At 38.8% G+C, this 17,297-nt stretch overlaps 1 protein-coding gene across 1 annotated transcript; it reads left to right on the top strand.

The window, feature by feature from the left end:
- Positions 1–1,177: 1,177 nt before the first annotated feature.
- LOC116846974 (rab11 family-interacting protein 2) lies at positions 1,178–16,910 on the top strand. Its single transcript, XM_032821457.1, has 7 exons — positions 1,178–1,530; positions 10,494–10,532; positions 12,480–12,726; positions 14,210–14,588; positions 14,917–15,197; positions 15,363–15,795; positions 15,982–16,910. The coding sequence occupies exons 1-7, from the start codon at positions 1,500–1,502 to the stop codon at positions 16,156–16,158; spliced, it is 1,587 nt and encodes a 528-aa protein (XP_032677348.1). The 5' UTR covers positions 1,178–1,499; the 3' UTR covers positions 16,159–16,910.
- Positions 16,911–17,297: the final 387 nt, after the last annotated feature.

Raw genomic sequence — 17,297 nt, 5'->3', positions numbered from 1 at the left:
TCCCTTTATCTTTTATATTATCCCATCACAGACATCAGATAAGTATTAACAATGCACTATTTCTACCCAGACAGCACAATGTCTAAAAGTGGGACATAAGACGTCTTTAAGACGTCTTTAAGTTGTCTTTAAGACAAGTTTATAAAGTATTGTCTTAAAGTTGCCTTAAAGACATCTTATGACTCAATTTTGGACATTTGTGCTGTCTGGATAATTCTGCCCTTAACCCTTAAACGATAACGTATGGTAAATAACCCCATTTGGTATATATTTTTCAACCCATTGAAACTTTGCGATATATTCGTGTCAAAGTCAGATGCTAGATTGAAGAAATATTTCTAGTCAAAAAATTGGTTCTAATTAAATTGTTGTTTATTTGCTCCAGTATGCAGATTTTTACATGCAGAAGAAAAATATAAACTCCTAAAATATCGGGGTCATGAAATACCAGGATCATGAATGATCCCACTTTGTTATTCATATATAATTTCATCTTGTCGTTTAAGGGCCGATTGTTTCAATCTCTTGGTAAGCTACTTGACAGTTAAATCATGTGTTTGTCTTTGTTTAATTTGAAGAAAAAACGAAGACAGACATATGATTTAACTATCAGGTAGCTTACCAAGAGTTTAGAATAATCGGCTCTAAGTCTCGATTTACAATATATGACTTGAGTTCTAAGCCTTAAGAAATTAACTAATTACAATCGATTATTCTTCTCACATTCGACTGTGATTGGTCAATTCCTTAAAGTTTAAATCATCAATTGTCGACCGGAAATAATGCCCATATTCATATTCTTTGTCTACAATCTTGCTTTAATTCTTAAGCCGTAAGAAATTGACCAACCACAATCGATTATTTTAAAAATAATCAACTGTGGTTGGTCAATTTCTTACGGCTTAAGAATTAAAGCAAGGTTGTGGACAAGGAGATAGTCAGGCCTTATATTTAAGGCCTCCTCAAGTTCATGTTTAAATACTCTGTAGCCAATAAAATGATCCGTAGAGCGTCTGAAGATGAACTTAAGAAGACCTTAAATACAAGGCCTGATTATGAATACGAGCGTTAGAATTAATAAATTTCAAGCTTCAGAAACATGCAGATGGCGCCACCTATCGGGGGGGACGCCCTCGCCAGTACGCTCCTGGCGCCACGGACGTGTGTAGCGGTTGTTCGTCCGCAGCAGCGGTGGTGCGACGCGGCGCGCACCATAGTCGTGGCGAAGCGCTCGGCAAGGAGGTGAACGGTGGTCGACGTGATCTCCCGGTTCGGCACGGTTGGCCGGCGAACGACGAACAGAGCGTTGCGTCGAGCAGTCGCGGGCGAGGCGATCGACAGTGTGCCGAGAGGTATGGCCGCGTGATGCGCTTGTTTGTTCGTGCCGCGTTGACATCGTCGTCGTTGTCACCGTTGCGACGTGAGCAGCAGCAGCTGAGGAGCGCGCGACAACAGCGAGCGGACACGAGGGACGCGAGCAGGGAACAGCCGAATCCAAAATGTGGAGTCCGACGCACGTTCAACTGACAGGTGGGTGAACGAGTCGTCCGCGCGCGACGCGTCGTCGAAGGACGCCCCCCTTTCCGACAGGTGGTCGGTCGTTCGGTGTGCCCCGACCTCGCGCCGCGACGGATGTTTGTACCGTAACGCGATTATCGCGCGCTCGGGTATGTAAGGTTACGTATCCTCGCTCGGAAACTAGGCGAACGAAACCTCGAAGAGGCTCGTCGCGCGCCGCCGCCGTCAGAGACGTATCCGTGAACGCCGTGGCCCTGTCCCCTTCCGCTCGAGATTTTCAGCGTCCGCAGCTTCGAGACGCAGAAATCGCGCCGTACGATATTGTCGTTTTCTGCGTTATTCTCGTCGCGCGATTCCGCATCACGGCCGTGTCGCTACACTAACCTGGAAAGTTTCCAAGAGTCGTACATCTAATCTCGCATCTAACGTTGCGGATCTAATCTCGAGAAATCTGGAGACGAGCTCGTATTATGACACGAAAACTCGCCACGGAACCGCCGAAAGAACGGAATGTCCGAAAACTTGGAAAATTAAATGTTCCGTTAGGGGACTTCGTGTTTATCTCAGATTCTAATTTTGTATGGATACACACACGGCGGAGTCAACGATAATTTCGTCTGCTGGCATTAGTCAGTTTCCTACTTGATACGTTGATATTTCGTTGTATCTCTGATATCGTATGAGTCCCGTTATCTTAAATCGAAGAAGACTCATCATAAAAGCAGAGTAGCGCGCCGTAAACACGACCGATACGTCGCGCTACGTTGTTTCGTGATGTGTCATCGTGCTGTCGTTCCATCCATGCAACTTGTATTTAAAGCGGTATCTACGAGAACTTAGCCTAAACGACCCAAACCTTAAAGGCTTGTCTACAATAGCTGTAAGAGAATGGCTATAAGGCTGTAAGACGCGAAATGAATTATTTTCATTCGCTGACAGCTCACGTTACAGCCTTACAGCCATACTCTTACAGTCATTGTAGACGAGCCTTAAGCCGTAAAAAATTGACCAATCGTAACCAAATATGAGAAAGGTAATCAACTGTGATTAGTCAATTTCTTACGGCTTGGGGCTTCAGTATGGACATAATGGCCCATGTTCTCAATCCTCTTTTATCTATAAAAGTGCCTCTAAAAGAGGCTTAGGAGCCACCTGATTGGCTGAGAAGCTACATTGAAGACACTTTTATCGATAAAAGAGGATTGAGAATATGGGCTAATACATAGACTCCTTTGTTCTGTCATCTAATTGAATAAAGCTAACATCTAGAAAGAGAGCGAGAATAAAAGGGCTATAGTTTTCTCTCTATTTTGTCACTTTTTTGTTGCGCGTGTATCCATTTCTCGTTTCCATAATATTATAGAGCGCAACAGCACTATAACTGGACTGGCAAGCAAAAGTCTTAAGGGCCATCTACAATGAAAAATCGTACGTTGCAGTAAGAAATTGACCAATCACAATCGATTATTTTTGTAAAAATCCAGTATGGTTAGTCAATTTCTTACTGCTACGGCGTACGATTTTCCATTGTAGATGGCTTTTTAAGCCTAATCTACAAGGTGCTCTTTGCTTTCTGTTTCTTGTTCTCTGTCTTTTTTTAGTTTAAGGCTTAAGGCTAAGGTTTAAGGTGTGAATCAGAAAGAGATAAAGAAAAAAAAAAACAAGAAGCAAATAACACATTGTAGATCAAGCTTTGGAGTCCTTGCACAATGCCAGGCTACAGGCAATAGGAATAGATATTAGCCAATAGGAACAGGGAATAGAAATAATTGACCAATCCGAATCCTTATTCCCTATTCCTATTGCTTGTTGCCTGACATTCTGCAAGGGCCTTTACTTAAATCTTATTGTACACTTTGTCTGTGCAGAAAGAGACAGAGAACAGAGGGACTGATGTACATGTTGGCTTCACTTTTCTGACTGTATGCGGAGTCTATGTCCTTGTCCATAACCTTGCTTTAAGACGTAAGCCTTAAGAAATTGACCAAGTATGGTTGACTTTTAGAAGAATAATCGACTGTAGTTGATTAATTTCTTATGACTTACGTCTTAAAGTAAGGTTATGTATAAGGACTATAGTATATTATGTCTATGGGCTTAAGTCTTATGGCTTAAGTCCTCATTGTAGGGTGCTTTCCAGCTACGTACACTGTGTTACACAAAATCAGTTTATTGATTGCATATTATCTTACAAGATATTTTAGATAATATGTGACCAATAAACTGGTTTTGTGTAACACAGTGTAACGTAGCTGTAGACATCACTTAAATCGGAATTGCGTCCAAGAATGCGTATCGTCCGAGAGCGGTTTTCGCTTTCCACGCGAACACGCGAGTCTCAATTTTGCCTAGAAATTATTACGGGTTGTATTCCGCGCTGTCTCGAGAAACGGCTTTACGCCGCTAATAATACCTCAGTATATAAATATAAGTGATTCAAATGAACAAATTGGTGGCATACGATAATTCACAAATAAATTAATATCTTCCTTTCAATTCTCCAAGCACCAGAGATTGACGCGCAGTTATCGCAATTCTGTCACGCGGTTTACAACAGTTTCTAGTGATAGTATCAATTAACTCCGACGGGCAATTAAACGAGACGCAATTATGCGGATGCGTTGGCTCACGTGGAGGCGGACTAATGTTGCCTCAGCGAAATAGGTTTACCTGCAAATATCTACAGCAAATTGCTACAGCAAATAATATCCCATCGTCTCGCATAAAAATATCTGTCTTACATTCATATCTACGTGATAATCCGTCCAGTTATTCGTCGGAAAAGCATTGAGAAAAAACTGCCAACTGCACAATTTCATAGTGATTTCATAATTATAGTTATGTAAACTACTTTGATAATAAGTGTTATTACAATATCAACAATAATAGTAATACTTTATTGATCAGTTATTATTACATAAGAAAAAAATAAAAATATAGTAAATGCACATAATGTTAGAGCGAATAAATAGTGAGGTAACAATTTTTCAGTTAGTTTTCATGCTTAACCTATTCTATACTAACCCTAAAGATACATCTGACTCTAAGCTATTATATTTTTATATCTAAATCTAAGTTATAACTCGAAGAAATGTTCAACAATATAACGCAACGCAATGATGATAACTTTATATTTGCATACATAACCTTATATAGGGTGACCAATGAGAATGTATTGAAAGTAAACGGTCATTACTTCACAATAAATAGGCCGAATGGAATGAATAAAACGCCATTTTGTAGAGAAAACTTGTCAACTTTATTACCATATATATAGAAAAAGAAATATAGTAATTTAATAATTGAAATATACATTATAAAGAGAAGGACAAAAATTTCCTTGCGCTTATGATTAATGGTATATGTTTTCAAAATATTGGCCATCGGAATCAATACAAAACTGTAATTGTTTTCGAAAACTTTGAAATACATTATCTAACATAGATATAGGAATGCTTTGAGTGTATTTTTTAATATTATCTATCAGCTTTGCGATGTTTTGAGGTTGTACGGCGTAACATTTATCTTTAAGATAACCCCAAAGCAAAAAATTACACGGACTCAAATCGGGTGAGTAAGAAAATTTGCTCATGGAAGTTTGGAGTGGTCTCCTTACTCACCCGATTTGAATCCGCGTGATTTTTTTCTTTGGGGTTACCTTAAAGAAAAATGTTACGCCGTACAACCTCAAAATATTGCAGAGCTGATAGATAGTATTCGAAAATGCACTCGCAGCATTCCTATCTCCATCCATATCTATGTTAGATAATGTATTTCAAAGTTTTCGAAAACGATTACAGTTCTGTGTTGATTGCAATGGACAACACTTTGAAAACATATACCATTAATTCATACGTGCAAGCAAATTTTTATCCTTTTTTTATAATTTCATTTATTAAATTACTATATTCCTTTTTTATATATATGATAATAAAATTGACAAGTTTCCTCTACAAAATGATTTTTTATTCATTCCATTAGGCCTATTTGTTGCGAAGTAATAATCGTTTATTTTCAACACATTCCCATTGGTTATCTTGTATTTGCGTATTACCATGCAAAAAATAGTAACAGAATGCACCCGATATGCATATAGCTGCTATTTTGTCGTCAGAATCACCAAGATAAAATGATTGGCGTCGAAAATTATCATAATTTTAACAAGATTAATAATTTGTTTCTCTCAGTGTGCGCACAAATAACGACGCATCCAACTGCTGCGCGAAACAATTATCCGTCGAGCGCGCGCAAGAAGTCGCGATAGAAAGAACGGTTCAATGAAAATACAACCGTCCGAGGGACTTTTCGGCAGCTTCCTGCTTTCAACGACAACTTAATGCCAAGTCACTCAATCCAGTTGTTCCTGCAACTTTCAATGTGCAGCTTTAGCAAACGGAATCTTCAATTAGGTTCCACCGCGAGCCGATCGCGAGATAAAAGTTGCCTCGTTGCCGAGAACGTGGCTTAAATCCACGAAAGCGTGCGCGCGTTAGACCGCTTGTCCTCCTAATTAGCGCGCAAAACTTTTACCTTCGGACGTAGCGCAACAGCGGCTGTCAAATCGAGAGTATCGCGGCCGTCGGGAGTCGCAGGTGTAACGCGATACGCGCCGAATCGCGCCGCGGAGAAAAGCCAAAGATCCCGGCTAAAAATTTGGTGAACGTGGCGCGACGCCAGACGCAAACGCGGAAAATCGCCCAGGGATGATCCAGAAAATCGCCCAAGAGTGACTCGAAATTCTCGAGGAAACCTCGACCCAAAGACGATGAGAGTACGTATATTTGTATTCGTATATATGTAATATTCGCGTCAAACTTGTCCTAATTTTCGGCTTGACTTCCGGGCTGATGTCACGTTTTTTACACAAAGAAAAATATTCTATTACCAAAAAAGCGATTACTCGGTTTATTCTTATCTTTAGTAATGTTTCTTTCTTTATCTTGGTTCCTTTTCTTATTTTAAGTAATGGTTCCCTTCAACGAAAAATGTTTTGTTAATAGTCTTAAAATGTACTCATGATAAATTTGAGAAAAGCTCATTATTATGTACTCAAAAGAAAAATTTAATCTCTTTACAAGAATATCATAAAATCTTATCTAAGAAATGTTATCTCGATTCTATGCAGTGAACAAAGCAAATTTTTATTTATATTCAATATTTTTAATTGAAATGTTAAAACCTACTAAAAATTAGAATGTATTTGAATAAAAATTTGATTATGATGAACTAATAATAGATTTGCGAATGTATAACTTTATGAAATACTTGTAACGGGTAATATTTACTTCAATGCAGTATGTACTTCTCTATGTAGCAGCATACATATTGGTCAACGATTGGCTGCAGTAAATTCTACTTTAGCCGCTATAAATTTAATATTGACCCAATGCTTTGTGCTGCTCAGATCGTTCGCAGATTTGTTTCCGCGAGAAACAAACGCACGAGAAACGCGGCACTAGTTCGGAAGCCAAACCGAGCTTTTGGCTACACAGCGGAAACCTTAATCAGATTATCCTAATTTTAACTTGTGAAAATCAACAGTGTCACTTGGTGAGACATCCTTTTTCCTTGTCAAGATACTTTTTCTTTTTCCGAAGGTGACTCGAAAAACAATTTTTCGCAGAGTTGTTTCCCGAAAATTTCATAAATTAAAATTGAAATAAGTGACAAGAATATTACGAATGTTTTGACGAGCACGAAGAACCACTTCCGCTTGGCGATAACGTAAAAGTTGGTAGAATTGCCGTGAATTATGTGGGTTAATAACAATAATTCGCGTTTCCCTTGCGCGACAAAACTGCGTGCGCGCACAATTGCGAATCCTCTTCTCGCAATGTGTTGAATCCTTGTTGTGACCGGCTCTTCCGTGCCTCGATGCAAAATAGGCGACGCGTGAAAGCATGCTTAGCGACTATCCGATGCTCCCCTTTCCGTTCGCGAACGTGCACCATAAGCTATCCCCTGCTCAGTGCTGTGAGTATGCCCTTGGGAACCACGACGTAACGGAAACCTCTAAACCTCAATGTCTTGAATCAGTTTCGCGAAATCAGCCAAATCAACGAAGTGAACGATGCAAAGTGATGAGGGCCAGCCGCGAACGCTACATGATATTCGCGTGCGAGTGAAAGAAATAAATCGCACGTATTCGCAACATCTAAATGCAAATTGATGTACCGCTGATAGTTTATAAATGTAGCGATATATTTAACGTATTTTACATGCCGTAAATACGTGTATCTTTTTCTCGCTCACACGAGTATCGTCTGATGTCCTGCTTTTACTGGCCTTTTGTTATTCAGCAACTTCGTGAGATCCCAGAGCTAATTATTAAATTAGCTCTCACAGCTAATTGAAATAAATGTGTGATGTTGCCAAATTAACACAGTTAAGAAACAGAAATCATTTTCTTCGTAACTCAAGCAATTGTCCAAAAGATCCAAAGAGGTCTTAAGAGAGGAAGATCGATCTCGTGAAATTCGGTCGCGCGCCGTCAGGTCGTTTTAATCGCAGCTACGTTGCTGGGACGCACAGAGCGTTAAAAATGCTCCTTTCCGACTAAACGGTATTTGACTGCGGCCTCGTGGTGCTCCAGGACTCCTCTCGAGTCGACTCTAATCTGGCCGTGGAGGAAGCGACGAAAGAGTCGGCATGCTCTCCTGGCCGAGGTGGCTCGAGAAATCGGGGAATATGCACCTCCTCCGCGCACATCGCACATTCATTACGGTTCATCGCCGTTCGCGCGTGTGAGAACGAGGAAGTGCCTCCTACAGTTATTCGGTAACGCTTTGCGCCATGAGCTAACGGATCCGCGGGCTCTCTGGGAGACGCAGCTTTTATTTCCTCTTTATTTTGATTTTTTTTTCACGACAGATCCAACAAATTCGGCTAATTATGCAAATTCAATTCCGCGATTTCAGGAACGATAGGGCGCGTACAAAAATTGTATCGTCGACTGAAGTGATACCGTTAATGAGCGATCGGCGCATCAGATACTGTCCCAGTGCTGCGTCTTCATTTCTCATTGGCTCTGATTTTCTTTTTACACAAAGAAAACAGTATGGTTGGCTCACACATAAATCTGGTCGCGACTCAATATTGAATCCGGTTAGCGCAAGCCAAATAAACGATTATTACTTCGCAACAAATAGACCGAATAGAATGAATAAAAAGCCATTTTGTAGAGGAAGCTTGTCAATTTCATTACCATATATATATATATATATATATATATATATATATATAAAAGGAATATAGTAATTTAATAATTGAAATATATATTATAAAAAAAGGACAAAAATTTGCTTGCGCGTATGAATTAATGGTATGTTTTCAAAGTGTTGTCCATCGCAATTAGCACAGAACTGTAATCGTTTTCGAAAACTTTGAAACCAGATGTATGTATGGGTCAAGCATACTCTCTTTTCTATGTACGTATATACATGTTCTCAAAACGATTTGAACACATTTTCTAGTGGGTTTTGGAACGTAGCCAATAGTTCAATAAGGACACTTGTTTTTGATTAATTCCTAAAAGTTATGTCCTCTCATTGGGCCATTGGGTACGTTCCAAACTGCATCGGAAAAAAGTGTTGGAACCATTTTGAAAATCGACGTGCCTCGAGAAGAAATCGAGTGAAAGGAACGAAGTCTCAATCTCAGAGAGAATTGTGAGAATTTTATATCGCGCGAACAGAGCAATCGAATCAAATTGAAACAATCAAACGGAAGCACCCGTCTGGGAATGATAGAACTGTCTGATCTCATTGTTTAAATTCTGCATTTCGGTCAAGGTTTCGCGAAGTTGCGCGAAGGTTTAATTAATAAATGCGCCTACGCGCGCACTTGTCGCCTGGTTACAAATTTCTAAATACGATGCTCCTTTTGCATACGTGTAGTCTCGCGATGGACACGAGAGTTGATGTTACTCTAATCAATTCCATTCTCATTTCGCAAGTCTTGGTTTGAAATTTTGTATCAACTCAACGCGAATTGATTATTGCTTTATCGCGCATGTAGACTCGCGTGCCTCTGAGAACTTCAGAAGAAGGAGATATTGCATTTAAATTTGAATCACGAGAGAATAAGTTTCATAGACGAACGTTATTAAATGATTCCTACGGATCGTGTGAAACCAATAAAGGGGCGGTAACTGATACACGCGACGGCTTCTATTCTGATACAAGAGAGCGATTATGCGCGAAAGTCATGTGAGATTTCCACATAAATTCACGGCCGAAGAAAGTCGACTGAAAAAGGTGGATTCGCGTGCGCGCGAGAGTTGTTAGGGAAATTCCTATTTTCGCACATCGACTTACAGGACGCGCGTTTTATTAGCTGTGATATTCAATCGTCGTTCAATCAATGGAACTGCGGAACAAGTAATCGAGTGATCGCGAATAAGCTTGATTTTTACGTGCGTATAATTTTGGTTCTATGTTAAACCTTAAATTCTATAACGCATTAGAAGCTAATTTAGCAAAGTAGGTTTAATTCTAATGAATTTACTCCTACTTAATGATATCTGAAATTTTTCTTTTCACTTTTTTTTAGCGTCAAAGTAGGTTGTATTATAGTGGGATGTTAATAGTAAGGCTGAAAGTAGTAGTTAAAATTTAGACTCGGGTAGGTTAAAAAGAATAAAAGAGGTTAATGTAGAGAATTAAAATAGGTGTTAAATGGAATATAGTAAGGTTGAAAGTAGAATCAAAATTTCGACTCGGGATGTTTGGTCATTTATCTCGCTACAACCCACAATATCGATGATAATATAAAGCAGCTCGTGATGAAAGACCAATCGCAACTGAATAATCCACTTAGTCAGCACATTTACCTCGCACATGAATACGTTAGATAAAAATAACAGTAATAATTATAATTATAATAAGCGTAAATTATACGTTAGCCAATGCAGTTCTATACTTACTCGCTTACTTATGCCGCATTTACAGTTACTGATATTTTATTATTGTTTACAGTTCAGAGAGGCAAGAATTTACTGACCAAAGGAAAACACAGTAAGTACCGTATTTTTAATTCGATCACAAACTCTTTTATCTCTCCCGTCGACGCCCCCTTTCGTGTTCTCATTTAGAAAGAAGGAAAAGAAACGCGTTAAACATACGACCTTCAAACTACTTTAAGACAAGTCGAGTTGCAAGAAGATACTCGATCTTCTTAGTCTCAACGTGAGAGTGAGGTTTCACGAAGTATCTTATGTATAGTGATCTCAAGATTTCTCGATAATCCAGCTGTCACATGTCTCCCACTTGTCGCAACGTGCATCGTCACGTTCCTTGCCTATCTACTCAACGTTATTCACGTGTTCGCGCCGATACTGAGTGACCTCGTATTCTGCCGCTATTTTAGGTCATGAATCATCCGGTTTTTGCGAATCGCGCGCGACCTAAATTACAAAAAAAAAATATACGGACAAATCTTTGTGCGTTTAATGTGTCATTAAATCGACAACGCGTTCGCGGCAACTTCGAGTTCCGTCCAATACGAACGATCCCGCTGTCTCAGCAGATTCCAGACGTATGCCACGATTTATCGCAAAAATCTCGTGTGGTTTTATGTGTCAATAAAAAATGCGCCTTTAAGAAAATGATAAATATTCATGACATAATGGAGCAATGCATAGAAAAAGAGAAAGAAAGAAAAATTAACTATAATTGCGTAATAAATAATTATAACGAGGAGTGCCATTTTTGTAACAAGTGCTATTATAGTTAATGATAATAAACCTTATATGCACGGAAGAAAAATATTTAGTTGGATTAACCAAATGTCTGGTTAATGTCTGGAAATATCAGCGAACTAGAAAATTTCGGTTGAAGAATTCTGTTCGAGTTAACAAGATTTCCGGTTAACCAGAACTTGTAAATGTTTCAAATTGAACAGTTTCATGTTCCAGTTAATCAAAATCTTGTAAATTTAAACAGAATTCAGGTATCATATTGGTAATAATATTTGTTTTTAATTCAATCTTTTTCCGTTTATATATTGTTATTTATACTTATATTGTTATAATTATATTGTTATTTATACTTTTTTGGTTAGAATAACAAAAATATATAATTGGCGCTGAAAGTTGCTGTCATTGTGACGAAATTAAGCATTTTTCTCCTCAATGTCCGTCTGTATAAAGTATATTTATTTAATTCGTTAATAGAATCTAAGAAGAAAGAACAAAATAAAGAGAATTCGGTAACCTGAGTCGAAATTAATACGACACAAAATATTTGTCGATTAATTATCCCGACCTAATAACCGACATAATGAATTGATGATTTCCCGATGCGTGTCCCCGATGCACCGTGTTATGACACCTATACTTATTACTCGCGACGTAAAATAAGCAAACGCAGCGCCGTTAACGAGTGAACGTACATCATACGGGCTAATGGCGGGTTCGCTGAAAGTCATAAATTCATGGCGTCGATAGTCGATAGTCGTGTTACCTTAACCGATCAAGCTACACTTCGTCGTTTAATTTCGCAGGAAAGTCGCGTTGTCTCGACTCACATCCATTACTATTTGCACACATTTCAATCGAATCAATATGCAAATCCGAAACGTCAACATTTCATAAATAAGCACAATCGAAAGTCGAAACTGAGAATAAAGCAGACGGGAAGACCGTGACAAGTTGAGAAGTCAAAATTGAATTCTCTCGAGCGCAAATGCCAACAACAATAATAGTAATAACATGATATCGTTTGATATCGCCTACACACGTCTGACCTGTCGATTCCGAGGTCACGCGGTGCAAGCTTGAAGAAAGCATTAATAATACCGAGCAAAAACGTCAAGGCACGTCGCGAGAGTGTTTCTGGTATCGATGATAGACAATGCCGCGTCTCCCTCTTACCGAGACCTTTAATTCCCGTTACGTGGCTTATTAAACGTGGTCGGTCACCGCCGCCCACGTGAAACGCCGAACTATGAAATGTTTCGCGCAGAGACCAACGACTGCTTCGTGACGATCGCTCTCGGCAAGGAAAAGTACCAGACGTCGGTGAAGGAGAAGGCTACCAAGGACGTGGAGTGGCATGAGGAATGCGAGCTGCTGATCCCGGAACAGGGTAACACTGCAGAGATCGTCCTCACCGCTCTGCACCGTAACTTCCTGGGGGTCGACGAGTTCCTCGGCACGGTCAGCATACCTCTCTCCAACTTCGACGTGTACGAGAGACCTAAGAACAGATGGTATGCATATCCATGTATATATATTGCGGCTCGCAACCGCGATGAAATATTTTCAATATCATGCGGATCGGAGCGAGTGCGAAATCGACGAGCTGCAGGAGAAAGAGAAATCGCCGCGTTCTACTGCGGCGTATCGCTATTTTATTAATCGCCCGCATTCCACCTGCGCCTGTCGTTACGTGACGCTGTAATTAAACACGTTCGTTCTTAAACACGTGTAATAACGTATTTTTTTTTATTTCCGTTGTCGGCTATGTGAACCCTAGCATTGTTCGCTTCCTACATGGAAGAGATAGTATTATAAAAGTTAACATTATATTTCTTTTTACATTGTTTTTTTTTTTTTAAGCTGGACTGTAGTGAAATTGCAGTGCGAATTATTATAAAAATAGTTAACTTGACGATCTTTGCTTTTGGTACACGATACAAAACACATTTAAGCGATTATAATAATGTTGCAATAAAAAATCAAACGTGCATAACATTTTCAAACAAATATATGATAATTTCGGTCATAACTTTGTATGGTCCAAGATTGCAAAAATTTTGCCGTAATTCTTGCTACAATATTTTCTTTGTGTATATCAGTAGACCTTTCATAATTCTTTTTTTCTACACATTATTAGCTTTTGCCCATCTGATTTCATATTTGTGTCTCAAATATACTTATATCATTTGAGATATTGTTATGCTCGTTATTGGTAGGAAAGAGACTGTTTCAATAACTCGCGTTATATAGTTTTGAAGTTCGTGCGTTTTATGAAATTACACACTGAGAGAAATGGGTTGGTATATGATACTATACTCGTCTTATGAAAGTAATATGGTGAATTTATATGCGATATCTGGTTCACATATCCAATATTCTAATGTCTCGACGCATCTGGTAGTCAATACCGAGACATTTAGTTGTAGACATCTAGACAGTTTGGTAATTCTCTCTAAACGTGTGATACTATTGACGCGATAGTTAATTGCTCGCTGCGATGTTTCCTTTTTCATCTATACTAATTTGTAAAGACGTCGGTGCTATAAAAGAGTAAAACTGAACGCTGAAACTGTCAAATATTTGGAAAAATGAAATTTCTTAAAATATGTCGACGAATTTAAAAGTAAATATATGAAGATTATATATAGTAAGTATATGAAAATTATATAATATGATTAGATTTTAGGTTAGAAGAAGTCTAACACTACTCCACAACTGTATTCATAACATTCACCAAATGAATTGTATGTTGTACCAGACGGTTTAGTAAACGTATTTAAGCATTACTGTATTGCTACTTAGACAATGCGTTCACCAGATAGTTTGATATCATTGACTAAATATCTTATTACACTAAATATCTTATTATTTATCATACCGTTTGGTAAACCTAAATAGAATTCTGGTTAGTATCATCAGACATTTCCCTCAGTGTATGTATCTATTTTATTCGTCATAGATAAAATTATGAAAGACCAAATGCGCTTGTATTAGGTACACTCTTAACAGCAAGCCAGGCAAAGAGAACACGAAAGAGAGAGGCGAGCTCGAGGTGAGGATCGGCTTCATCGTGAAAGCTGGAAGCCTGACCGATCTAACTAGAAAGGAGCGTCACAAAAGCTCGTTGGGCCAGTTATCCACCGCCGCACAATCGATCGGTGGTAGTTTGTTGAGCATCGGCAGTCTCGAGAAACGTAAGGGCCTTAAGAAACTAGCGAAATCGATCGGGAACAAAGTCAAAGGCAAAAGTAAGAATCGACTCGAAGTTGATAATCTCGATGAGAAGGAGGAGCACCAGTTCACCAGGATCACTCGGCAAGAACCGGGTGAGGCTGATCCTGGAGTTATCAGCGAGGACGAGGATGAATTCACAGTAAGCACCAATGGATTATATTTTCTGTAACAATATCATCGACTATGTCTTTAATTAGAAATTAAGTCAATAATATATCAATGATTAATAATAATAAATCCAATTGCGAATCATATTATACATTTAGTACGATTAATAATTATGATCAATTTTTTTAAATATATACTTTGTTTAAACTAACTTTTCCAAATTCTGATTTGTGACTTTTCATTGATTCTGATATTTTGATCTTGATCGTAAATTAAAAAATGAAAAAAAAGTAAAAATAGAAATTCATGTATATATCTGTCGGAGATATTCTGGAGTAATTTTTCAATCTATGTTCTAGTTTGACGATCTGTCTCACAAGAGCTCAGCCTCGTCTCTGAACACACCCGCGTCAGGTGTGACTGGTGGTAGTACCAATGGCGTCGGCGTTCCGCACGGCTCGCAGAGCAATGTCTTCAACGAGCATCACACTCCACCGGTGCCGGTTAATGCTGCGCCGAACAAGCCTCCGCGATTTGCCATGAGCGCGTCCACGACAAACCTGTCAAAAGTCGACAATGCGAAGGACGACGAGTGGGGTTTAAAACTTTATGGCAAGCAGGCCAGCAGCGTTCCTAAGAGGTAAAATTGCATTTATTCTCAAGGATTGGTCTAACAGCAATATATCATGTTTATGATAAAATTATAATCAACATAGTTGAAACACAGAAACAAAGTTAGAAAATTACATCAGATAAATGAAGTACACGAGCGTGCTTGTAAAGTTAAATATATTGTGCTTATCAGGTGGGAACACAAGCCGAATCCTAAGATCATAGTGGACGAGCTGCAGGATAACAAACGCGATGCTTCGCCGGCTCGTTCACCATCGCCAGCGTTGAGATTGAAGGAACCACCGGAACCGCCCAGTCCAGCGCCGAGGGAAATCCTGCAGCCGAAGAACAAGGACGAAAAGTTTGCTTCGAGCAAGGAGAAACTACTGAAGGAGGACAAGTCGAGGGACAAAAGAGAAGATAAACTCGGCACACGCAGCCCCAAGGAAGAGAAGCAGTCAAAGAAAGACAAAAAGAGGGACAAAGAGAACAAATACAACAACGAGAATCACCTGTCTTCCGAAAGAATCATCATCGGTGGCGAAGACGCGGTCAAGAATGCCGCGAACTCAAAGAGCCGCCTACCACACGAAGTCCTGAACCAGTTTGACGGAAAATCGAGAGAGGTGAGAGACACATTCCTCTTTTAGGCTGATTTAATTAATTGATCTACCAATTCAACTTAATTTTTAATTGTTTTTATCAATAGAATTATTTTTTTATCACTACTGCGGATCTTCATTAAGTAAAAATATAATTACTGTTTTCCATAATACAAGATTCTCGTTCTGATTGAGACGTTTTGTTTGCAGGATCTAATAGAACTGGCGCTGCAACTGCAAGCGCAAGTCTTGGAAAAGAACAAGAGACTCACCGATCTGGAAGATTATATCGATGCATTGCTATTACGCGTGATTGAGTGTTCACCGCGATTACTTCAGAATCCCTACATGTCGCAGAGACGACTGTCGTCTCCCGGGCATCAGTAGATTAAAATTCTCAACGATGAAGCTTTCCTAATTCTTAAGGGGCCACCCATAGCTCGCCTGTTGTACGCCTTCTCTCGATACATTAGTGATACTTTCTTAGACATGACTGACGTAGCAAATGGCTACGTGTTACTAAACGTTACTACGTACTCTAATTTATTTTCTGTCTTGAGCTATAACTTGAAAAGATGGACGAAAGATGGATGATGTATTCTTACAATGGCGTTGCACAAATATGCGTTTCCCCGTATTTATTTATAATAAGTCAATGATAATTTATTGAAGCCCAGATTACCATCGATATGAACAAAGGGTAGGGTGCAGATGCCAGTTGCTTTGAAATTCGTCCCGTTTATCCCCTGTCTTCCCAGTACATTATATCGGAACAGTCAAAATATCTTCGAAAACTCGTATCCGTTCATAGTCGAAATCTCCGTCCAAATCATCTTTACAGAGAAATAAGACGGACACGACTATATATCTGTTCATTATTATCTGTTACATTCTATATGATTTACAGTATATATATGCATAAGAATTGTGTAAGATAAATAAGACTCCCGATAGTGTGAGTTGTACGAGATCAGACACTCAAGTCGATGTTCCACTCAAAAAAATACGTGCCTTCCGTCTTATATGCACTCGCATTGAATTGGACCATGCCTTGTTAATTAGAGCATTATTGTTAAATAAAGATAATATTAAATGTTCAACGTGGTGTATACAATAAACTAGCAAGATTTTATATGTTATTGCGATCTTTCTCTTTCTTTATCTACAAAGTAATATAATTCTACGTTAGGACAAAGATGGACTTTTCGATAATAAAGATAAAAACTACTCAATATTATATAATTATTTATATTAAAAATAATTTATCTGACAGTTGAGACTAAGTAAGTGTTGAGAATGAGAAAGACATTTGACCTGTTGTTGACTAATGTTATTTGAAAAATATTAACTTTTTCATCTGAAAAACTTTAAAATAAAAGCACGGCTAACTTATTATTGAGTTGTATTGCAACTTCGATTCTTTGTTGACGATAGTGGCGACTCGTAGCGGAGATTTTGGAGTTAAACGAGAATCGACCCATTATTTTTAGTCTCTTATAGCGAATTCGGTAGCTTGCACTAGTGCG

Source organism: Odontomachus brunneus, unplaced genomic scaffold (genome assembly GCF_010583005.1).
Source record: "Odontomachus brunneus isolate Ranch 3 - 2012 unplaced genomic scaffold, Obru_v1 Obru_scaffold_072, whole genome shotgun sequence".
Classification (NCBI taxonomy): Eukaryota; Metazoa; Arthropoda; class Insecta; order Hymenoptera; family Formicidae; genus Odontomachus; species Odontomachus brunneus.
Note: the sequence above shows the minus strand (reverse complement) of the source record. Positions and strands in the feature narration are given on the sequence as shown.

Bases quoted from the DNA above. Each gene is read 5' to 3' on its own strand.
- LOC116846974 (XM_032821457.1), top strand. From the start codon at position 1,500: ATGTGGAGTCCGACGCACGTTCAACTGACAG. The intron at 15,198-15,362 runs GTAAAATTGCAT...TGTGCTTATCAG, and splicing joins GCCAGCAGCGTTCCTAAGAG to GTGGGAACACAAGCCGAATC. The intron at 15,796-15,981 runs GTGAGAGACACA...TTTTGTTTGCAG, and splicing joins TTGACGGAAAATCGAGAGAG to GATCTAATAGAACTGGCGCT.